Source organism: Gymnoscopelus microlampas, assembly GCF_963454915.1.
Source record: "Gymnoscopelus microlampas genome assembly, chromosome: 1".
In the NCBI taxonomy this organism is placed as follows: Eukaryota; Metazoa; Chordata; class Actinopteri; order Myctophiformes; family Myctophidae; genus Gymnoscopelus; species Gymnoscopelus microlampas.
This window is the reverse complement of record NC_139962.1, coordinates 24,158,167-24,182,790: the sequence shown is the minus strand read 5'-3', so window position 1 is coordinate 24,182,790 and position 24,624 is coordinate 24,158,167. Positions and strand designations below refer to the sequence as shown.

General features: G+C 39.9%; 1 protein-coding gene across 3 annotated transcripts; it reads right to left on the bottom strand.

Annotated features, from left to right (window-relative positions):
- Nucleotides 1-3,195: 3,195 nt before the first annotated feature.
- Nucleotides 3,196-24,554, bottom strand: dync1li2 (dynein, cytoplasmic 1, light intermediate chain 2). 3 transcript variants are annotated; one of them, XM_084059650.1, is made up of 13 exons: nt 24,415-24,554; nt 22,968-23,041; nt 22,107-22,223; nt 21,390-21,620; nt 16,334-16,497; nt 14,065-14,158; nt 12,334-12,469; nt 11,949-12,060; nt 11,796-11,855; nt 11,128-11,172; nt 10,165-10,285; nt 7,930-8,052; nt 3,196-6,827 (listed from the first exon to the last, which is right to left on the bottom strand). In XM_084059650.1, exons 1-13 carry the CDS (start codon nt 24,549-24,551, stop codon nt 6,706-6,708), a joined length of 1,536 nt encoding a protein of 511 aa, XP_083915776.1. In that variant the 5' UTR covers nt 24,552-24,554; the 3' UTR covers nt 3,196-6,705. The 3 variants fall into 3 exon arrangements, with proteins under 3 accessions (XP_083915776.1, XP_083915778.1, XP_083915777.1); XM_084059652.1 differs by having other exon boundaries at nt 3,196-6,822; XM_084059651.1 differs by lacking the exon at nt 3,196-6,827 and adding an exon at nt 6,842-7,763.
- Nucleotides 24,555-24,624: the final 70 nt, after the last annotated feature.

The following is a 24,624-nucleotide window of genomic DNA, read 5'->3' as shown; positions in this document are numbered from 1 at the left end:
CCGCCCTACAGGTTCCCATCAGGCCGCTCCTTCTGAGGAGGAGGCTGGGTTCATCATAGGTAGCCTCAGCCTGGACTTGGATCGAGACGGTCATATATTTCGTTGATCTATTCCAGTGGTTCTCAAACGTTTTCATGCCAAGGACCCCCAAAATGATATGTATTTGGCCGCGGACCCCCATCTCAACTATGTTGTTCCAGGGACCCCCCCAGAAGCAAAGATTTGAGTTAAACATTTTCGCATATAAATATTATTAAAAGATTTGCACACATTTTCAAGATTTTTCAGAAATAGCCAAAGCATAAAAGGTTAAAATGATTTTGATGCTATATTAACACATTTTGCTGGGGACCCCCTGGTACCCCCCAAGTACCCCTGGGGGTCCCCGGACCCCACTTGAGAACCAATAATCTATTCTGACATTTATGTCACAAATCACAATCGATTAAAAATAAATCGACGTCTCGATCCAAGGCTAGGCCGATGCATTTTTATTTAACTCCAAGAGTGTGTGGAAAACAGGAAAAGGTAACCAAATGGACGAATCGAGGCAGTTTGGTTAAATTATTCTACACTCTCAAGTCTCAGACTCTCATACATACAGACGGATGGTTTTACTGTGTAGTGGGTAACCGCCCAACTCACTCCAAATCCAACTCACTCCAAATCGCGCCCAACTCACTCCAGCCATCTCCCTCCACAGCAGAGCCCAACTCACTCCACACACTTGCCCAACTCCCTCCACACACTTGGCCAACTCACTCCACAAATTTAATTTGCACAACTCACTCCAAAAATTATTATTGAGGAAGACATTTGTGCTTAAGTACAATATTGAGGAATTAAGTACAATATTGAGGAATTTGTTACTTTTAACTCTATTCTGTTTTAGGCTTGGTTAAAGTTTTAAATACTGTCTCTACAAAACAGTACAATATTGAGGAATTAAGTACAATATTGAGGAATTTGTTACTTTTAACTCTATTCTGTTTTAGGCTTGGTTAAAGTTTTAAATACTGTCTCTACAAAACAGTCTCTACAAAACAACTTATCATGTGCCTGCATTATGCAATGACCAGGTGATAGGCTATATATGCAGATAAGGTGTTGATGTGAATGGGTCATTTGTATGAAGTCAATTAATTATTCCAAGAATAATGTAAATGGCATGAAATGGGGGAAAAACATACATACACACACACTATAATATTATAATTTATAGCTGCAAAGTAACTAGTAAAACAAATGCATTTAGTGGAGTAAAAAAACAATATGTGGATCCAATATGTAGTGGAGTAGAGGTAAAACCATTGGAAGTTGGGAATACTCAAATAACGCACAAATACCCAACATTGTACATAAGTACAGTACTTAAGTTAATGTACGTAGTTACTTTACACCACTGACACATTGAACCAATATTACACTGGTGACATTGCATGGAGTGAGTTGGGTTTGGTCCTGGAGTGAGTTGGGTTTGGTCCTGGAGTGAGTTGGGTTTGGTCCTGGAGGGAGTTGGGTTTGGTCCTGGAGTGAGTTGGGCGAGCCCTGGAGTGAGTTGGGCGAATATTTCTTAAGTCTTCATGGAGTGAGTTGGATTTGGAGTGAGTTGGGTGGTATTCGTGTAGTGTAGGCTGTCCAGTCTGTATGATAGTTCGTTTACGTCTACATCCCATAACCACAACAAGTAGGCCAGGGTGATAAACTGATAAAATAGGCTAGGTGTTATACCCAGAGTTTTACTTATCTCTTATAAATGCACGAGAATAACTACGCTAGAATATGGATACAACAGGGAACAGATAATCTTGTGCGGCAGAATTAAAAAAAAAAACCTTCATTATACCTTACTGCCCTCTGGTGGATTTTAAGGCCATGAAACCCAAGAGGGTAATTATTAGGGGTGTAACGATACATTTTAACAGCGATATGATATGCATCACGATCAGTGGTGTGCTCTACCATGTTGTGCTATATACGTAGTATGACGTGCAGAATACAAAATAGCCCTCTCTACTAACCATTTCATCGATTGACCACGGCCACGCGCAAGCATAACCATGACCATGCACATGTCAAGCATATCATATGCCCTCCGAAAAAACCTTAGAACACAACAATGATCATGATACATGGAGCTATTGGTTCATTCATGGCGATACAAGATTCAATGATTTAAAATCGACACAGTAACTATTTAGCTAAAAATTTAATTTGTGTGAATAGTGCAGGGTTTTTAAAGGGGAAAATGTATTATGGACATGAATAAATAAGTAAACACAGTGATTCACTGGCAAATACATGTATATTGTATTTGGACAAACTCGCACCTTTACATGAACACAGAGATTACACACATTTATCGATAGACCAATGTGATATGGAATGGAAAAGTAATTAAACCCCTCTTTCTCCTTTTTTTTCTTAAATTGCCAAATATAACTCACAAGTTGCCTACTTAGTATCGATACAATCGAATATTTGTATTGCAAAAGGATACGATACAAAGTCAAACAATATATTGCTGTTTGCATATCGATATAGTTGGATCGTTGAAATAAAAATCGATCGTTACACCCCTAGTAATTACTGTATGTGCAGTGGTTCTCAAACTTTTTCATGTCAAGGGCTCAAGGCCAAGTCAAATCAATATTTGGCCCCAGACCCCCATCAGAAAATATTTTTCTGCCAGGGACCCCCTACAAAATGTGTGTTAAAATGTTTTAAAATATTGTAAAATGTTCATATTTTTAGCAGATCTACAACATGTAGCATCCCGAGGCGTTGAGCTAGATCTGCTATTTTTCAAATAGCTGATGAATAGGTTTACGGTAGTTAAACTGATTTTGATGCTATATTCACTCATTTTGCTGGGGACGCCTCAAATACCCCTGCCGGTCCCCGGACCCCACTTTGAGAACCACTGAATTGTGGGAGCACGCCTCTAGCTCATTGACTTACAATCAAATGTTTGCTCTTACAGTGAAATCTTTATCATTTTCATAAATGTTGTGAGTTCCCAATGACATCCCAATGTCTTGTTTTGCTTAAAAGAATAATAGACAGCCACAGTAGTTTTGCTTAAAAGAATAATAGACAGCCACAGTAGTAATAATATAAAAGCAAACAGTGTCCAGACATCACACGATTCAGGGTATTCCTAGACATAAAACACAGAGCACACAAACTCAAAGCCAAGGTAACCAAAATCTGTATTCTTTGTTTTATTGAAGCCAGGGCTGAGAAACATCTTCCTCATCTTTGTCTGCACAAGAAGCAAGATTCCACATGGCTGCTTACAGACTGCAGAACGGTATAAAGGTCATACAATCAAAACTTCAGGGCACAAAATGCAGCCAGCCACCTGGGTACAATATCCTTATATCCTGAATAGAAAGGACTGGAAGCAAAAGCTTTAAATATGTATAGTCTCAACAGGGCTGAAGGCAATTCACTAAAGATTAAGTTGTAAAGAGGCAATCCTTTTCAACAGAAGTGTGAATATAAATTGTACATATCCATTTGTTCAGTAGTCTCATTCAGTCTTGGGCGCAAGGGTCAATCTTAAAGAGCAAGTGTTAATTTGAAACCAAGCAAAACGAGAACATGTCATTCCACTCAGCAGAAAAAAAAACAACTTTTAGTGAGGGAAGTAATGTTTTACTTAAACTAGTATAGTAGGACATAGCTACCTTGATCTTCCTTGATGTTGTTTCTATTACCAAAGTTATTTCTGGGCAAGATTTTAAGCTACGTGTTAAAATAAATTGCCTGAAGCAAGACATTGAACACATACAGTATATGGGGATTTCTTAAATTGGGGGAAAGGATAGACCTGGAAAACACTGGGTATTTATTTGGTTTATCTGGGATATTTCCCAAATGGCCTCCCAAACAATCTCCCAAGCAATAAGTCTAGTGACAGTGATTCCAGAAAAAGAAAGATCAATATAAAGTCAGAATATGGGTTACATCATTTAATTCTGAAAAATAGCTGACCACCAGGGGCACCTTCAATTAATTAAGCAGCAAATGCAGATAAATAATGCAATTTTAATGTGTAGGTAAACTTCTAAGAGCCATTAATTACATGTTCTAAAAAAGGCAAGGCAGGAGGAAATGTATGCATTCTGTATCTTTAACTGTAATAACAGGGAACCGATACAAGTGTCCAAAGGAAAGTGCTTATTTCGACATGTGGTTGTTCCAGTTTTGTGCTTCAGTATTTTCAGCAACAGATCTCAGACGCATATTCTGCCCAATCAAAATAAACAATAAGCACTTCATTGTGATCAAATGAAAATCCAGAGCAGTTCCATCAGTATCTTGTGACAACAGATTAGTTCATGCAAAAGCGAAGTAGACTCTGCACACCAATGTGGTCTTGTGGTTATTCCCTTACAGAGCAAATATTAGGCTATAACAAAAATAAAGACATTTAACCCCTACTTGAAATGTCAGGCCCAATTTGTTCACAGACCAACTTTCTGTATAAACCCTGTCCAAATACAACTCCTTCCCACTCCTTTCCTTAGACACATGAAACATTGGATATGAGGTCTCAAGTAGTACAGGCTGTGTATGGGTGAGTTTATAGACAGGCCTCAAGCTTGGAATGGTTTCTCCATGCAAAGACAAGGGAAAACAGTCACTTGCAAATCACACAGTTGATGATAAATTCTACAACAGAACTTATTAAAAAAAACAAAAATAGCATCTTTGGTGTTTCATGTTCCAATTTGCTCTACTGCAAGTGGTTGCGCTCTTCTGTCTTTTTTTAAAAGTTGAGTCAGATAAATCCATAGGATTGCGTAGGGTAGATTTGAGTGTAATAATCTACACTTTGATGTGAATATAAGCGTGTGTGTCATGAACCTTAAATAAAATGACAGATGTGATATGGCAAGAGAATAAAATGTCTATCACTATTAAAACTGAAGATAATTAAGCAACCCCTTAAGGACAAAATGGTTAACTCATCATCATTGAGTATAAACCTGACTAAAGGCAGGGTGCACAGTGACAAACTGTGAACTGTACATTGAAGGCAAAAGTCAACATTTTAAATGGCCAACGAGGATGATCACACAACAAAAGATTGGACTGGACAAATAACTTTCCTACAGGGATTAATTTCTACAGTTACAACATGTAGAAATTGGGAATGTTTTAATTTACATGCCAGGTGAAGTGAATAGTACAAAACACTTGAAACTGAAAAACAGGACAGCACTGTCAAGCATTTAAGGATAAGCTTAACAATTTTTGTTTAAACCGTAAAACTGATTTCCATATGGGTTGGCCACAAAACAAGTGGTTTAAACCACATTAAGTGTTCGTCTGGGGGACGCAAATGCTCTGTAATTATGGTTACTTCTAGATATCCTCAGTTAGATACCTTTACAGTTCATATGAAGAAAGGCATTCACTCTATTGCTCAATTGAACATTGTCATCTAGGCCACAGAAATGTTCCTTTCTGGAAGATTGCGCAAAGACCACAGGCTTGTTGTACAAAAAAAGAGAAAAGTAAAACAAAATAAATTACTTGAATGACAAAGAACTGGACAAAAACGCTAAACTGTTGGTGCTACAGTGCATTTCCTCTTGAAGTAGACAAGCACCTCTACTATGACACAAACAGCGAACTGTGCCAGGCACTTGGGAGTTATAGTAGGAAAAGATGCTGCCCAACCCCCTCCCCAAACATATACACAAACACCTGTAGCCAAAAGAAGAGCTTCTGATGCAAACCGTATGCCTGTCAAATCCCAGCCAGCCATGACTCAGAGACCGTTTCTTAGTAATTTGGATACAATAATTGCATTTTGTACAAAAAAAATCGAACCAAAGCTTGAACAGCAATTTTTGCATTGTATATTTACAGAATCCTTCGAGATGACTAAGGCCCACATGTAAAGGGCAGACAACATGGTATGCTATCAGCTATCTGGATTTGTCATATTAGTGTCATGACATGAGTGGTATTTTAACAAGTTATGTGATAGATGTTTCTTCAAACGAGTAAGTGGTGCTGAGAAAAATAAAATAAAGTATTATAATTCATTTTTGTATAAATACATCAGTATCATATTCAACATTTTTTAAAACATACTAAATATGCTTGCAAGTATTTTAATTATTTTCCTTTTAGTTTAAATATCTTTCCAATCACAACCAATTTCCTTCCATGAGATTAGTTGAACAAGAGGCCACAGGAGCAGTATGTTTCCACTCTTTAAGAACATGAGGGGTTGAGTGTTTTACCCCAGCGACCAGGGGGTGGGGGGCCTGCAGCCAAGAGCATTTGGCTGGCTTCCAGGGAGTGTGTGCACATTACCTTAAACTGACAGCCCTCGCACAACATTTACAGTTGAAGACTGAAACCGAAGCAAAGCCATCAACACCCACCATCTCATACACATCTCTTTTATCTCCTACCCCCTACCCCCTAAACCTCCCTGAAAAGAAGAAAATAAAAACACCCAAAATATCTGATAGCATCTGAAACTCATTTTGGCTAAACCACTGTCTCTGCTGACTGATATATCTGCTGACTGATATAGACACTGGGAGTTTGGTAGATTTTAAGTTGTTTGTTTTGTAGTTTTTTTCTTTTTGTAAAGTTTGTCATGTAAATGTTGGTGTATTTTTTCCAGAGTATTAATGCAGTGGGACGTTGCAAGCTGTTTTTGTTTTGTTGCCTTCAAGCTTCGTTCTCCGTCGGTGGTGGTGGTGGTGTTACGTTGTTATCTGAAACCATGGAGTCCGGTTTGCGGGTCATCCTGTCCAGCTCGGCCTGGACGTCAGTCAAACCCGGCTTCTGCCCTTGGGAAAAATAGGAGACAAAAAAAGCCAGAAAGTAATCTCCTGTAGCTTCTGTATGTGTATGTCCATGAATAACACAAAGAGCCAGTTAGCGGATGGATGGGGGGGTATGGTCCCATGCTGGGCCACCAGCGGCACACTGCCATGGTTAACGCACATGCAAAACCAATCAGAGGACAAGGGGAATGTGTTTTCATGCATTATCCTTTCAACGTGGTTTTACAGATATGGCGACTCTGCCCAAGGCTGGAACAAAAGAACATGTCAGTGGGGCGCAGACAATGAGACAAGTTAATGCAGCGTTTCCCTCATCCATTCACCGGGAGCCCCCCAGCTGTTTCACATATTTGCTCCCATACACAGTAAAACCCTCTGTGGCAATTTAACTCGGAAAGTGTACAAATGTTGAGTGTACAATTGTACATCCTCAGCTGGAGCTACAAATGGATACATTAACAGAGGATTTTAATGAGTACCAAAAATATGTTTTAATGAGTACCAAAAAAAACAGCTGAGGTTTTACCCGAGCAACAGTTTGAAAAACACCAGGTTAATTCATCGGTTAGAACTGCGTGATGAGCAGAAGATGGCAGTGAGATATGGCACGTGCATTTGTAGGCAACTTGAAAGTGTTTCGGCGTGGCGTTTGGGACAATGTCTCTGCAGTCACATGATGACATGAGTATGGAGGTTCTCGTGCATACAGGCCTTTCCCCAAGTTCATCCAGGTGTCAGAAGGCTGAGGGAATCAAGAGGAAAATGCTTCCCTTTCTTCATTTTTTTTTACTTTCTCTTACTGTGGGGAGAAATCTCCAGACAACAGCATGGTCCAAGAAGGCCCACCATAAAAACAAAAACAGACCGCATGTACATAATTCCTCTCTTCTTTTTCAATCAACTGTGCTTATTACTGTACGTCCAGGTCCTGACATGGATCTAAAACAACAGGACAGGGATCACCAACGGGTGTAACCAGACACAGACTTTTTTTATGATTACGACCATGTTGGCGCATGGCCATGGACAAAATGTTAACCTGCAGAGGGTGAGGCTATAGCAAGGCAGTCACGTTAACAGTGTATGGAGGGGTCAAGATCTGTACCTGTTTTCTTGGCGGACCCTTGCACTCCAGTTCCCGTCCCTGGGCTCCCAGGGGCTCCGGTCTTTTTACTCAACAGGCTGTTGAAGAAGTTAGCCAGCACTCCCTCGTTGGCAGCTGCCCCCCCTGGGAAAGAGAAACAGACCGTGTGGCATTTTGAATAAAATAGTTCTATTTGTGTCCAAAATACATACTCAAATATTAAACGTGACTGAGGTTCCAAAGAATGAACACTCGATCAACGTGTTGAGTATTCATATGGATTCTTCACAAAGACAGTTGTATGGATTCTTCATCATGGTTTCATCAACGCATATCATTTTAGAACAAAACAAGACTACCTACCTAGAGGTTTGCATAATTGAGCCACAGCGACCTCTGGTGGACATGCTTTAGGACAGAGTGACATAATGTAGCCTACATACAGACAGACAACCATAGTCACACGGCTCAAGTAATGAGGTATTAACTTAATCTAACATGTCCATTGTCCAAGTCTTAAAGCATATCCAAATGGTTATCCACCGGTGGTGCACAGTGGCGTGCTGGGCTATGTTTAATCATTACATACACATCTGGAAAACACAAAAGCAAATGGAAACGGGACTATACCTTTCCATTTGCCATCTAAGTTACCAAATACATAACTCACTTAAAGAAAAGACCCATCATTTCTTATTCTAGTTCAAAACTGGCAGAAAATGGAACGGGATTAATTAATTAATTAACTTATTGGAAAACACAGACAAAGGCAATTATTTCAAGACCACCACAAGTAGTCTGCAAGGGGAAACTGCGCTACTGGCCTAAATTGATTACGGTTTAACTCAAGAATGTATGTTTAGGGGGGGAATGAGACAAGCTCCGCAGCCATGGTTAATGACAGACGAGGCTCGTCCAGTAGCGCTATGCAGGAATCCATTGTTTAGAGAATTATTAGCCGCATGCGCTAGCAGCAAGGCTCTACAAACAGCACTAGTCTTAGTCCGACACCCGAGTGAAAAGTGTCGACACCTAAGTGTCATTGGCTGTCCTGGCTGTCCATCACACTTCCCCCCTTTTAAGCCCCCCTTTTAAGCCAATGGGGAGACGAAAATGTAATGGACACGTTAGTCAACGAATTAGACGAGACGAAAATGTTAGGGCGGGACGAATGGAGAAGAGATCCAATCAGAATTACTCTTTTTGTGGGACTAGTTGGGAAGGGATCCAATCAGAACGATCCTCATTGTTACGTTAGGTTGATCCACCCGGAAGCAGACCATATTAGGGGCCAGCATGGACGAACACAAATCACAACAAGCCAACGCACGGAGTTGCAGAGAGAGAGAAAGGGAGACAGCTTCAGGCAGGAGGGTTAGCCTAAATGCTAGCGTGCTTCATTAGACCTAGTTTGGCTATTAACTTATTATTTGGCCATGTTCACACTGACTTCAATCTTAGCTATTGTTGGGAAGACCCGTGTGGTGTCACAAAATGTTGCCACCACTTACTGTACATAAAAAACATTAGAGCGTTACTCTGCGACGCTAGAGTTGCCAGGTTTGGCGAGAGAAACAAGCAATCCAAAAAACAAGTAATCAGGTCTATGAAAAGATTGGGGCCAAAAAAGCCTGCCGCATGCGGCTTTATTATGACTTTGGTCATTCTTGTTTTAATGGCTACGTCTTGGAGGGAGTGTTGTAGCTTTAACAATACAGAAGCAACAACCAGGGTAAAAGCTTTCCTGTCTTTACTATGACATCTTCAATTATGACATTTTGACTCACAACTAGGACTGTCACAATTATTACATAATCGCCTGATTGCAATTATTGGAGAGAATCGCAATTATTTTGCATAATCGTCAGAACGTTTTCCATTCATCTATATAAATGAATCTGTTGAAAAGTATCAAATAGAGCCATGTCGCCATGCCAAACGTTGTGAGATATTTTATAAAGTATAACATTATTAAATGCAGAGCCTGTTTTGGCCATAGTAGAGGCCATGGTACTGTCATGGTACTGTACAGTCATTGTCAGTAATTTCATTTTTAAGTTATTTGTCATATCGGTCTTTTGCCTAAAAGACAAACAGAAATGTAATTTTGGTCCAGTGTTCAACAAAAAAATAAATTAACACAATTAAAATGGTTGAATCGCAATTATTCGCACAACATTTTATTGTCCACTAAAATGTCATGATCGCGACAGCCCTACTCACACCACTTTCCTGCAGTTAAATCAAAATGCTTACCCTTCATGTTGGGGTCAGGCTTTTTGACTGCTGTCAAATTTGGTGAGCCACCAGTCACGTTAGGCTGACCCGGACGAGGGGAGGGTCTGGGTGAACCTGAGGCCGGCCGTCCTGGAGACTCCTGCAACACAACACACACACAGAGAGCAGGCTCAAAAACCGTGACTGAGTGAGCATAGGTAAAAAATTCCCAAAATGTTACTTTTCCAGGAAATGGAAAAAAGATACCATGTTTTAATGGATCCAGTTATACTTTATTGGTTAAATGTTTATAAAACCTACAGAAAAGACTTGACATCCCTATTTTGGGGATGTCATAATACAATTAGAAAATTAAGTTAAAAAAAAAATCAAAAATAGCAGATCTACAAGATCACAAAGCATTGTGATACGACATGTTGTCATATGAAAAAGTATAAAATAGGGCATTCATTTATGAAAAACCACAAAAGGTGAAATATGGAGATGGTTGCTGCCCAAAAGCGACGACATCAAATGCACACACAAACATATTCTGTAAAACTAATTCTAGCATGTTCATCGCCAATCAAATAAATAAAGCCAAAGTGAGACAGCATTCTTAAAGAAAAAATAAAGGTTGGATAGATAGGATGTGGAAGAAAACAAAAAGGTGTGATAGAACAGTTGTAGAATAGTTAATATTCTACAACTGTTAGTTTATAGTTGTCAAGGACCCCCAAATTGATCTTTTTTTGGCTGCAGATCCCCATCTGAAAAGATATGCCAGGGACCCCCACAAGAGAAGATTTGTCAACATTTTTCAAAAATAGCCAATCTACAAGTGCATAACTTGTCGTATTGTGAACTTGTATATTGGCTATTTTTGAATATCCAAATTTTTTTATGGTTCTTTTTTTGCTGGGGACCCCCTGGAACCCCCTCAAGGAACCCCAGGGGGTCCTGGGCCCCATTTTGAGGACCACTGTGATAGAAGACACTTACTGTCGCTCCTCTTGTTGGCGTAGCTGGTTGTTTCGCTAACAGAGACTATGGAGTGAGAAAGCGAAAAGAATAATGATTGGAAGCATGAATGCTAACACAAGTTTCCAAGGTGCATTCATATACAAATTGTATCTGCAATTCAGCATAGATGTTGTGCTGCTCTCCTGATATACAATACTACAGCGGTAACGCTGTGTTCTCACTGGCAGCTACAAAAGATACAAAGCGACATGGCATCTCTGTCGGCGAGTCGCTGTTGATGTATTGATCAACACGCTCGCTGACGTCAAGCATGCGTCAGACAGAGAAAAATATAAACAAAAATATAAAGCCTTGGGTTTAAAAGGGCACGGAACTGGCTGATGGAAATAAATAATTAGTGTCACCACATTACGAGCAGGAAATTGTGTGAAGACAAAAGGTAAGAGGAAATGGTTAAACACTTGGTTCTTTTGTAGCTGCAGTTGAAGCCAGCTCAACTTAGATTGTAGCTTTGTACATTTTGTAGCAGCTACAGACGTCGGGCGTCACTTTGTATCTTCATGTCGCTGGCTTCCATTGAAAATGAAGTAGCCTGTAGCTGTCAGTATGAGCGCAGCAAAATGGAATTCAAAATATGGTAGGCATCCTTGGTGACAAAGAGGAAGAATGTAAACAATGACGTATACCTGTTGCTTCATCAGGAATACCTGCTCGTCTTCTGCATTTATCTCCTTGTCGTGCACCAACTGTAAAGAGGAGTGCAGACAGGACGACATCAATGAGTGGAAAAGCTTGAACGAACGTTATCAACAAGAAGAATTAGAATTTTGCACTCCTACCTTTCGTACTGGAGGCTTCGTAATGAAGTCTTCAAATGGATCCTCGGGTGAGACTGTTGTAAAGTTTTCGTGCAAAATACCAATTTTCTTCTCGTTATCCCATCCAGATGGACTAAATTTGGGAAGAAATACTTCAATTATGAACTTTAGGTGATTGTGTTTCCAAAAATAAATTGCGTGTCAGCAACTGAATACAGTACATAGTAAAGTGGCCACAACACATGTGAAGTGGTGAACCATGATTGTTGTCACTTGGCGTTACTTTTTCTTTAGCCATTTTGACTTCATGGAGTCCTTTAATTCTTCAGACAAGACAGGCAAAATAGGAAGAATGACAATTTGAGAATGAGTCAAGAAGCTCAGAGCTGGTTAAGGTTTCACTTACATGAACACTGCATCCTTCTCCACCACTAAGGCAGGTGAGGTGAACTGAAAGTCATACATTTTATGAGCTATGTATTTGTAAAGAAGATCTAAATTCTTCTCTTCTTTGACCGAGGTGTAGATCAGACCAGCTCCATCTGGTAGGCAGCGTTAAGCTGAAGAACAGTCATAGGGAGGCACAGAGGATATGCGTTTCAACTTTTACTAGGTAGGTAGATACATGCAACCAATTAGCACACTAAGGTATTTTATGCAAAGCTGTATCACCTTTATACAATAAACAGACACCATGGTCTCTACAAAAACAAAACTACGGTTGCTTTTCCACTGCAACTCACTAATGCTCATTATAATAAGTTACCATTTTTGTCTACTCACTCTGTATCTCAGAGGAGGGCTGTGGACAGTTCAGAAACCCAACTGCTACCAGTGATACAAGATTTAAAGGTTTCATTTTTTGTATTTAATTTCTTATTATTGCTAGAACAATGGCTTCTAATATAGCATGCCAACTTTCCAGGAATAGCCTGCCGTTTCTATTAGCTTGGATTCCTCAGCAATGGTATCACTGGTAGCCGGGTTTCTGAAATGTCCACAGCCCTCCTCTGAGACAGTGAGTAGACACAAATGGTACCATATTATAATGAGCATTATAGTGAGGACCAATTATATGAAGAAAGGTTGAAAATGGCTGAAGTCGTCCTTTATGTGTTTAATCCCATGCTCACAATGCAGGATGACTGTGCTCAAAGTGCTCATCAAGTGTCACAGCAATCCACCGATTCGATTTAGAGATTTTGCTTCCCCCGCCTTGCTTGCAAGTGAAGTTTTTGGTATAAGGGTGGGTCACCAAAAGCAGTTGAGGTCATCCTCTGGCCTCTGGGGAGCATAGCAATCCAGCCAGTAGTTTGAGATATCTTGTTTGGGAGTAAAAGGTATGCAGGTGGAAATATTTGCCTAATGGTGGCACTGAAGGAAAGGCCATTGGGTCAGCAAAATCTCTAGCATGGGTTATCCTCTGCGGAGTATTAATGTGCACAGCAAATTCCATGGCAATCCATTCATTAAGAGATGTGACCTTGCCTTCCTTAGAACTCTGGCGCTAGAGGGGCAAAAAAAGCCAACCCGAGGTCAGACTCTCTAATGACTGTCAATCTAACAGGGCTGAACAGACTGTCAATCTAACAGGGCTGAACCAAGGGGCCAGCTTGAGATTTTTACATTGACTCCAATACGGAAGAGACAGTTCATATGAATGGCCTGTCGTTTCGCTGTTTTACCCCTGCAGGTGTCAGAAAGAATTTATTTTAACGCAAGCAGATGGGTTTTTTGCCCCCGCTCTTGATTGACAAGCTACCCAACCAATAGCATTCTTTGAGGATTGTTTTCCGGTTCCTGTTCCTGACGTGCTTTTGGGCTTATATTAGAGATGGCGGATTTCAAATTCCTGAACAATCGGCTTCATTTTCGGTCTGTAGAAACCAGCGTTCTGGCTTTGTCCATCTCTTTTATACAGTCTATGGGCTGAACAGAAGCAAAGGTACACAGCAATCAATCAGATTGTGGCAAGATATTTATAGAAATATCAAGGCATTCGGTTGGGAGACAAAATATCACGGCATTCAATTGGGAGACAAAAGCACTGCTTTTAGTTAAAGAATTGATTGCTTTGACTGATAAAAGGCAGACAGCTTCATAACAGTTTCACTATGGTCACAAGAAGAAAGGATACACTTTAAGCAGAATCGCCTGATGTGAGACTGGATGAAGTCAAAGTGCTCCTCTCTGTAGTCATGCTCCTTCTCCAATACACTGACTGCGTCACACTGAAGAGAAAGGAGGTATACAGCCATTACAGATGACATATGATAATAAGAGAAGACAGTTATATATGTTCTCCTGAGGGGTCAGGCCAGGAGAACATTGCTCTGCTTACCCTCATCAACCCTAATTCATACTTTGTCAAACAAGCACATCGCACATCACACAAAGAGCGTGAACAGCACTTCACGCTCTTTGCACACATGACCACATTGTAACTCTGTCTTCCAATCAAATCAAATCTGGTCCAACTCGTAAATTCTCACCCCATCAACCTGCATTTCTCTCCTTTTTGCAACTCCATCTTGCCGTTTAGGAAAACAAGTCCTGTCAGGCAGCACTCAAATTCAACAGGCCAGCAGTCGCCCGAAGGGCCCCACCTTGCGTGCTCTCACAGACACACCTCTCCATGGTGACCACAAGGGGGAGGCGACTGACAACATCCATGCCAGCCTAACATGACTCAGGGCGGGCCAGGCAGCCACTTCCTCAAATTAAACATGGCCGTGTCCCGACAGCAGGGCCTGGTTAAATATGCAGGAGACGGTCATGAAATATAAATACTCCTGCTACACTCTTCTCTATAGATCTGATCAAAAGTTTCCAAAACACTTGGAATTAAAGTGAAGAGATGCACCACCTCACTCACTGAATATTATGGAATTAGTCTCCATCGTCACAGCATAAAGCCTACTAAATCTTATCTATACTGTCATCATGTCATCTGTGGCATGTGCCCAGTATGGCAGCAACACCACTCATGAAACATTTAGTTTTAAACATCTCGATAGGCTTTGATATTCCCCATTAGACATAAGACATTTATGCCTCATTTCTAGAGCACAAGACTTAAAGAATTTAATGAAAGATGAGCAGAGAGTATTTGCCAGTTCCTTTAGGAACCATTGATCCATCCATTGGGCAGCACATACATAAATCAACTGAATCAGTACCCTTTTTTCTGAGGTGAACATTCCATTTCTAGCCCCAGCTACTGTAAGGTACTTTCGTTAGAGAATTGTTTTTAAAGCGATATGTCAATATTTAATTCTGAAACCAAAAGGCATATGTATACACAGTTATACTTAAGTTTTTGTTTGAAGGTTATAGTCAGACAGTAAAATGTCTAAATTCTTCAACCTACTGTACAAAATAAAGGAACTAACGCCTATAGAGAACTGCTATGTTCCCCTCTTCTAGGTCAGGAAGAGAAATAGTCCACCTGTATAAATGAGTCCCTCAAGAGAAAAACAAATCCACTGAGAGAATGTTGAAGACGGGAGAGAGAGACAAAGAGCAAGCAACAGACAGAAGGGAAAAGGCACACACTGAATATTTCCCTGGTCACATCTACCATGTGAAACTGTGCTCATGGCGACATTGTGTTCCTCAGCACTAGCCATTACCCAGAAGGCTTACTGGGGAGTATAATGCTGGCCTTTCATCAGAAACAGGACACTGCGTCGCAGGCAGAAGCAACGCATCAAACTGAGGACAACATAACGTCAGGGCTGACCTGGAAAAGGCACAGAGACTTGCACAGGCAGACATTTGATTTGCACAGTGACACGTGGGCACATTTCGGTCCTTAAAAAGTCACAGGCCCACCCTGCCCAGATTTGGGACTCTAGTACTTCCAAAATTTGTTTTGATAAATGATGTGCAAGATGGAGAAGCCTCTGATAGGCTTATAAAAGTATAGATGTCTACAAACTCGCCATGATGCAACGCGTTGTGAGCTTGTAGATCAGCTATTTTCAGTCATCAGTTTTCAGAGTCATCTTAGTAGAGATGTTCTGATACCATTTTTTCCTTCCTGATCCAATTCAGATACCCGCAACTTGCGTATCGGTCAACACAGAGTACCGATCCGATATCAATGCATAACAAACAAATCTAGGAATAAATAACAATTCCATTAATAATTGTGCAACCACAAGCTAGTAAAATGATAATGTAAATAGTACATTGAGAGTATAAAACAGTAGTGCAACATCAACTGAAGCATTCAAAATACAAAATAATTTACTGTAAATGAAATATAATGATGATAAATGAAGTGGTATCGGATTGGCATAGACTGGCATACTTGACGATACCAGCATTTTAGGCAGTTATCGGCAGCTGATACGTATACTGGTATCGGCAACATCTCTACTCCTTAAGCAAGGAGCTTTTACCTTTGTGCAAAGTATTAGCACTGGAATGCCCAGGTTGTGTGTGAGTGTGTTTTCTCCCAGAGGCAAAACAACACTCTCATCCTCTCCTGCCGTCGGCGCTCGTCTCTGTGGGGAGGACGAGGATGCATCCTCTGGTTCTGCGTACTCCTGGAACGCCTTGCACACTGGTGAACGAGCAGAGGGAGAGAAAGGCATCAACGCATCAGTTAGGGCTGTCAAGATCATGGAATTTTACTTGACGATTAATTGTCCAACAAAAGAAATAATTGAAATGAACGGTCTCATTGTGTTTTTGGCATGGGACATTGGAACATGTGAATAAAATGTTTCAATTTCAACAAAACATGCACAGGGCCGATACGACAAATAACTTCAATATACACAGAAATGACTGACAATGACCGGTACCAATAATCAAAATAAAATACCATATTTAATCACGATTATGCAGGCCTAATCAATGTATCGGTCAGGGAGTAGGATGCCAGAGAATACAGACTACGCGTTCCTCCTCTTCAATTGCACACAGGAGGAGACCCAATACACAGCCAAGGACAGGTCTGCAAGGGTTCTGTTAAATGGGACAGCAACTGGTCACCCATGCAGACAACCACCATAAAAAGGGAAATCTATTTGTCAGTGTTGCTGATTTCAACTCCCACAGACTATGCAGTTGACCCTAGGCTTTAGGTCTGCACAAATGACGTTAGCATGTTGTCCTACTACAGCATTGTTAATGTCCTACTACAGCATTCTTATTACAGGAATGGATTTGACAAAAGTTAACGTTGAGGTACATTTGTGTCCACAAAGTCAATTTTAACCACACTGAAGGACATTTTCCAAATTGTTTTCTAACGCATACTTTTTCCAATAAATATACTTTTACCCATATTTGAGTTAACACTACCTCTGATTTCTCACCAATATGAATATTAATAAAGTGCATCCACTCTTCTTTACAAGTACTTCTGTAGAACTGCAGCAAAAATATAACATCCCACGCGATACAGTACATGTTCCCATTGTTCTATCCCAGCTGTGTGAAGGATGCAACTCGTTACTGTGTGAGGTGTAGGGATTTGGGATGCAGGAAGCTATGGCCTACTTCCTCAGTCAGGAATGCCGTTATGGATGACCTACAAAGTTAGAATGACTTCCTGAATCCCCCTTGTACCACCAAGAATGTGTGAGCCAAAATGATTACGTCTCCGGCTCTCCGCCACGGGATTTAACATACCGGCCCAGGGAGTGGACAAATGTAAGCAATTATTAGATCACAATTCCCTCTACGATTCAGGGTGATTATGCAAATCCAATGCTGCTGAACATACGGTGGACCGTGCAAAGATGTACACAAATATACATTTCAAATCAGATTTTTAAGGATTTGATTTTCTGTTTTGACTCCTGTGAACATTATCGGATTGCAGTGAGGTCACACAGCCTTCTGTGTCTAGGGGTTGCCATAGCTATGTTGTCCAGTGCCAATGGCATAGCCAGTGATTTATAGTTTTGCGTAGGCTTTACAGTTTTAGCCATATCACCGCCACAAATCTAGATACTGAGGAGTATAATAGTGAAGAGGAGGTGTGCACTAGAAGAGGTATTGCTGGACAAAGAGCACGTTTGTTTAGCATTGTTGAGGAGACGGTTAAATTAGAAAAAGCAGAGTCAGTACAATATAGAGAGACTTTAGGAGATGTTCAATTTGAATAGATTAGATGAATTTAAATATACTGGTAGTGTCTATTCATCTCTCCCAATTCCACTCACATTGATCTCACCCAGAGATTAGCAAAGCAGACGAAACTGACAAATTACAGCTGTGTCCAGGTAGCTCCTGAAGAGGTGCAAGCTAACGGCAGTCGACCGACGTAGAGGCATGATTAACTAGAAATTAACTATGTAATGTCAAAATGAAGATATGTTCCCGAAGATAATAGGGAAGTACAGTACTTGCTTGGTTTCTGTTCATCAAATATTTAGTTTGGTGACCTCAAAAGAAAATGGTTTTAAGATGAGAAAGAACATTGTTTAAGTTTTGGGATTCTGACATGGATGCTTAAAACGTTTATAGCTGTGGCTAACGTTTTTGTTAGCTGGCCCCATGGGATAAGCAGTAATATCTTCAAAGACAGGACTCTCCGCATAGGTTAACATCCATATCATTATTAGTAACTCATTCATACCACTGGCACCTTGTGAAACACAATTGGAGCTTCCCATTCTAAAATTCTGTATACGGTAGCAGGCCTCTCAATAGATATTTCATATAATTTTAAGTATAATGGCTGGTGCACAACTAGTGCCCCTCCACAATGACTTCCTTCCTAACCGAATTATAAGCATGATTTCAGAACAATTGCACATTTAATATGCTCATATATTATCGTTTATGATAACCTACAATTTGTTTTGCCTTTTTTTGAATTAAAGTACACCTTGCCTGTTTTGCATAAACTTAGTATGTTCTTTAGGGTTTACTGGGACCTCTAGGAATGTTGTGTGAAAATTTTGCTAGACCACAGCAAGCCTCTATAACTGGGGATTTGTTTTTCTTCCTTCAGGCCACATACTACAGATTACACTGTTGGAAAGTCAAAGCCTATAATGTACATTTCTTACATAACACAGCCAGAGATACAGTTTTAAAGACGGACATATTCCAGTTAATACATAATGATGATCAACTTCCATTATTGAAAAACAGGGAAACATTTTAGGCTACTAAATGTGTAATTAGTGAACTTAAAAGGTAATAAAGTAAGCCAGCTAGTTCTGCAAGCAGTTGAATTATAGGTAGGTAATCTGACTTTTTTTCTTTTACAACATAACAGCCATCAGCTCAGCAAATCTGGTAGTCTGAAGTAGCCGATTAACTGACAAGTTGTTTTCAAAGGTAGCTAGAACCAAAGCAAAGCAGCAGTGCAAATATAATGTGCTTGTTCTACAATGTGAATGTGAAGGAATGAGCACTACGTTTCTGGACTGTTGAAGCATGGTAGCAGTAGATTTACGTTTCAACATGGGGGAAAGCTAGCTTGTTCTGACTCGTATCAAGTTATTAGTTAACTTGCTACAATTAGTTAAAATTATAAAATTTGCATTAGCAAAAAGCTTTATGAATGACCTAACATGGCTAATGTTTACCATAGACATATACAATATGCCGGACATAGCAACTTCTTTAATTGATTTTGGAAGAAATGGACCTCAAGTCTTAAGTCTAAACACAGTAACCAGAAAATAAGTCAACAGTTCTTCCACATACAAGGGCCACCAACATAATTCCTTTTTGTCACAAATCAGTAAATCAACAATCTCATCATGTCATTTAAATGTCTGATCCAGCAAAAGGCTGATCCAGTATTCTGACTTGAGGCAGCTTCAGCAGACAGCCTGCTCCAGTTACAGGTCTGGAGTCAGAACATCCAGCCCACTGAATGAATTCAGACCAACTCGGCTTACGTCCCTTCCTTTCCCTGACGCTACTGTCAAGAGGGGAGGGAACCATGATGCAAGAGGCCTGCAAGACTGACGGGAACAAAAGCAACGCACGCACACACTGACTCACACACCTCTCAGACTCTGACCAAGACCATGCACAACAAATACACTCTCTGGACTGGTGGGGTCACCAATCTGCTACAGTATGTGCAGTGCCAGTGATGACATCATATCTGACATGCTGTAAAATGCTCTGTCTGGATGACATGTTCTTGCTAAAGCCTGACCATGGGTGGAGTCAAATAAGCTTGTCTAAGGAGAGAGAGACTACAAATGTACACGTATCTACCCATTTCTAAGCTTAATAATCTCAAATTTGCTTCACAATAGACACATACCAACCTACTTTCCTTTCCTCTTTTGCACATCACTCAGTGCCTAAGCGAACAGTTCCATTTCTACACTCAATAGTTACATTTACAAACACAGGATTTTACAGTGAAACATACATACTATATGGACATTTACCAACAATAAACACGTACAAACTCATACATTTCCACTACCAGAGAAATACACATTACCACTGTGATCTATCTGCCATAACACAACATGGAAGACTTACATAAGCAGAACAGTCACAGCAAGTAACCTTTGGAGACAGACACGCCTGGTGTAAAAAAAAATGTAGAAAACCTGCAGGCTAAACCAACTTGTTTCAAGTAAAAGATGATTTCTGAGTACAAAGGAACAGTTCAAGCCATATATGGTTCAAGCCCAAATTAAAAAGAATCACAGCAACTGAATGTATCACAAGTATTGAGCTTTAGAAATTGCCTCTAGTCAAAAAACACAGCTGAGCATCATGGGCCTCGCTAATGATGACCTAGAAACATCCATGACAATGTGAAATGTTATATGCTTGCTTGCCTGTGCTATGCAGTGACTAAGCTTTCCTTCCTTTTGTATGAGGAGCAAGGCAGCGTTGTGATAAATGTTTTATTATATATATATATATATTATCTGACAACATTTTTGGATGCATTTTGAAAATGCATCTGCTAAATGGCACAGCTAAATGTCCCTCACTAGCTACTGATCGCACATGGTAATTTATGTAATTAAATAAGGAATTACTCAGTAAAATTACTCCACTACACTGCCCTTACATCTTGGATAGTTTCTGCCCAAATGATGCATGTCACAACTAAGAGTATTTAGATTTACATCAATCACAGTTATCCATTGGAGACTAATGTCCAATCTTGTCATGGCCACTTTATTGACCAAATGGCAAAGCATGTGAGGAACTTCATTTCGCACTGTAACTGTGAAACCTGCCACCTTTCACCACCAGGTCACCAACTATCCCAGCCACTCACTGAGACCAGCTAGAACCATGTTAAGTGTTGATATAAACAATGCAGGGTTAGCAAATTAAAACCCGCTTTGAATGCAAAAAGTCAAGGAAAGGGCTGGTTTATGTTCCACCTTAAATTTCAAATTTTGGACTGCCGTATACTATCCATTGATTGAATATCATTTAGTACCCTCTCAACTGCACAGTGATTTAGACATCCATAAATAAAGTCACTCATTTACGTACTTTTCTGTTCCATTTCTCTCATCTGTTCAGGAGGGATCTTGAGCTTGTCCACGTGATCACGTAGCACACTCGCCCATTTCTGTAGTGACTCCATAATGGTCCATGGTCGCGACATATCCACAACAAACACGGCCAGGCAGTCACCGAGTGACTCAGCCGATACGGCAAATTTAAGCAGGCCTTTATAGTACAGGTCTCCATCCAGGATCCATACATTACAGCGGGTAAGGTCTGCAAAGAAGAAGTAGTCACAAATAGGGCTGTCACGATCATGAAATATTAGTTGACGATTCATTTAACCGTTTACATTTCTGCAAAATTGCAAAAACAGAAATAACTTAAATATACAAATAAATGACTGACAGTGACCGGTACCCATAATCAAAACAGGCTTGAACAGGCCATGCATTTAATCATTTTATGCCTTCAAACATTTTCAAAAATAGCTGAAATAGCCAATCTACAAGCTTGCAGCGTGGCGTGCAGATATGCTATTTTTCAACAGATTAATTTGTACATAAATGAATGGAAGTGATTCTGACGTTTATTCAAAAACAATTGTGTTATTTCAAATAATTGCAATTAGGCGATTTATGTAATAATTCATTGTGACAGACAGGCCTAGTCACAAATAAGAAAGAAAGAATAAATCCATCAAATTCTAGTAATTTACTAATTGACTAAAGGCATCAAAAGAGCATCAGCAGCCAAACTCACCATCTCTCTCCTCATCGTGGACATTCAGGTAGAGGTACTCCAACCCTCTCCCTTTCTTGTTGTGTTCCGTTCCTTGAAGCTTTGCCATGATCGTGGTCTTTCCTGATCCATCCTCACCTGGGGAAATGTGTACGGTCCCGTCATTGTTTGAATTCATGCACTCATAATGCACACACTGTTCTTAACAAGATTAACAAGCAAAACAATAACGAGTAACGGAACAATCGTCAAATACAATTATTACCTATTAAATGTAACATCTTAATACATTATCGTGGTTATGGTAGGACTAGTTCTGGTCGGACCAGAGCTATGGTAGGACTGTAATCTCGACCCATTAAAACCGGGAAAATCTGTGTCATTCTAGATTTTAGCTAATAACATTTTCAGACAACATTGGTTTAGGACAGTGGTTCTCAAAAATAGCAGATATACAAGCTCACAGTGCGTCACTTTGTGCTGCGAGCTTGTACATCTGCTATCTTTTTTTTTTTTTTTTTGTTCAAGGTTTTTTTTTATTTTATATTTTTACATACAGGTCAGTAATAAAGGCATACAAAACAATGAATGTATGTTACCCCTCCCACCCCCCAAAGTTCACGCTCCGAAAGAGCCACAACCCTGGTATCCTATTGTACATCTGCTATCTTTTAACCTTTTTTTATCATTTAGAATTGTTTAACACAAATCTTCTCTTCTAGGGGTCACAAAACATTTTCAGATGGGTGGCCAAATACATATAATTTTGGGGGTCCTTGGCACAAGAGAACTACTGATTTAGAAGGCATTTGTAGAATCTGCCTCAGGTCTTAGTGGTTAAATAGTATGTAGCCATCAACACACAATTGATTGTATACCTACCAAACACAAGTATATTTTTCCCAGATGGCAACTTTGAACTTGAACGTGTTGAGACCTCACTCAGTATTGATGACCTGCAAAGAATCCCAAAATCATGTAAAAGACTTGACAACATAACAAAGTCCATGGTGAGTGAGCAGTCCCTCACACGGGATTCATGGGCGTGACAATCAGGTGCTCGGTATTGATAGCTTTCATATTAAGTTCCATTCCATTCAGGACCCCAATGGAAACAAGCCATAGTGCTTTCTTTGGTTTAATCCTTTTTAGCATCCCTTTGTATAGAGCTGTACTTTATGTGCTTTTTTGCTAACTGCTAAATAAAGCAAGTCCCAAACAAAACAGTAAAAAAGCAGGAAATGACAGGCAAGAAAACAACACAGCAATGGACTACAATATAAATGAATGGATTATTAAAACGAAAATAGCTTTAAAATAATATAAAATACAGAGAGAGAACGTGTAGCACCCCTGATGCTAAGCGTTGATAAAACCAAATCCTTGCATTTGACAACAAAGTATAAATAATAGGTTCTGTCATCATTCGCTACAGTAGCTGTAGCTTTGGGTGATGTTGGCTAGCTTGGAGCCAGTAGATAGATAGTTAGCTAATAGCTATGTAATAAAATGGCCATATCTACTGTCCAGCAGCTTGGACAGATAGAATGTAAAGATGTGAAATCTGCTGATCGTACGAATGATCACCATCCGACTAGTTAAGTGTCAATAACGTTACACCCAATAGACAGCTATAATGTTGTGGGGAACTAGCGTTAGCCATGTAGTCACAAACTATGGGTCGGGTTGGCTAATGTTAGCAGTGGTGGGAAAAGTACTCACATTTTGTACTTAAGTAAAATTATCAATACTGCAATGCAGAAATACTGTGTTACAAGTAAAAGTCCGGTATTCAAAATGTACTTGAGTAAAAGTACAAAAGTGTTGGCATCAGAATGTACTTAAGGTACCAAAAGTAAAAGTACTCATTATGCAGAATGTCCTATTACACAAGTGTTCCAAAATAGCAGATCTACAAGCTGACAAGCTCAAAAAGCCAAAGTATAAAGGAATAAAGTGGTTAATACATGTTTTGTAACACATTGAAAATACAAACCTACAAAGTAACTAGTAACTATTAAAGTTTTCAAATAATTGTAGTGGAGTAAAAAGTACAATATTTGCCTCTGAAATGTAGTGGAGTAGAAGTAAAAAGACTGAAATTTGAAAATAATCAAGTAAGGTAAAAAAAAAATCCTCAAATGTGTACTTAAGTACAGTACTTGAGTACATGTACTTAGTTACTTTCCACCACTGCTAATGTTAGCGGACATGCTAATGCTACAGCTGCTGGTAGTTAGTCATTAGTAGTGATACAGCACAGTGATAACGTGCGGCTTTTCGTTGTGGCTTGTTGGAAGGAGGCTGTTATAAGAGGAGTCCAACTGACCAGAGGCTTTGTCCTTCCTCGTCTTCGTTGTTGTTGTCGCCTGAGCCGGCTGCTGCGCCCAGGAGCTGTTTCTCCAGAACGGGAGCCATCTTCTCTCTCTCTCTCTCTCTCTTTCTCTCTCTCTCTCTAGCAACCATACAAGCAAGGCCCTACTAGGGCTAGTGTTGCCAGATTTTTCTAGAGAAATAAGCAACCAGGTCTATGAAAACA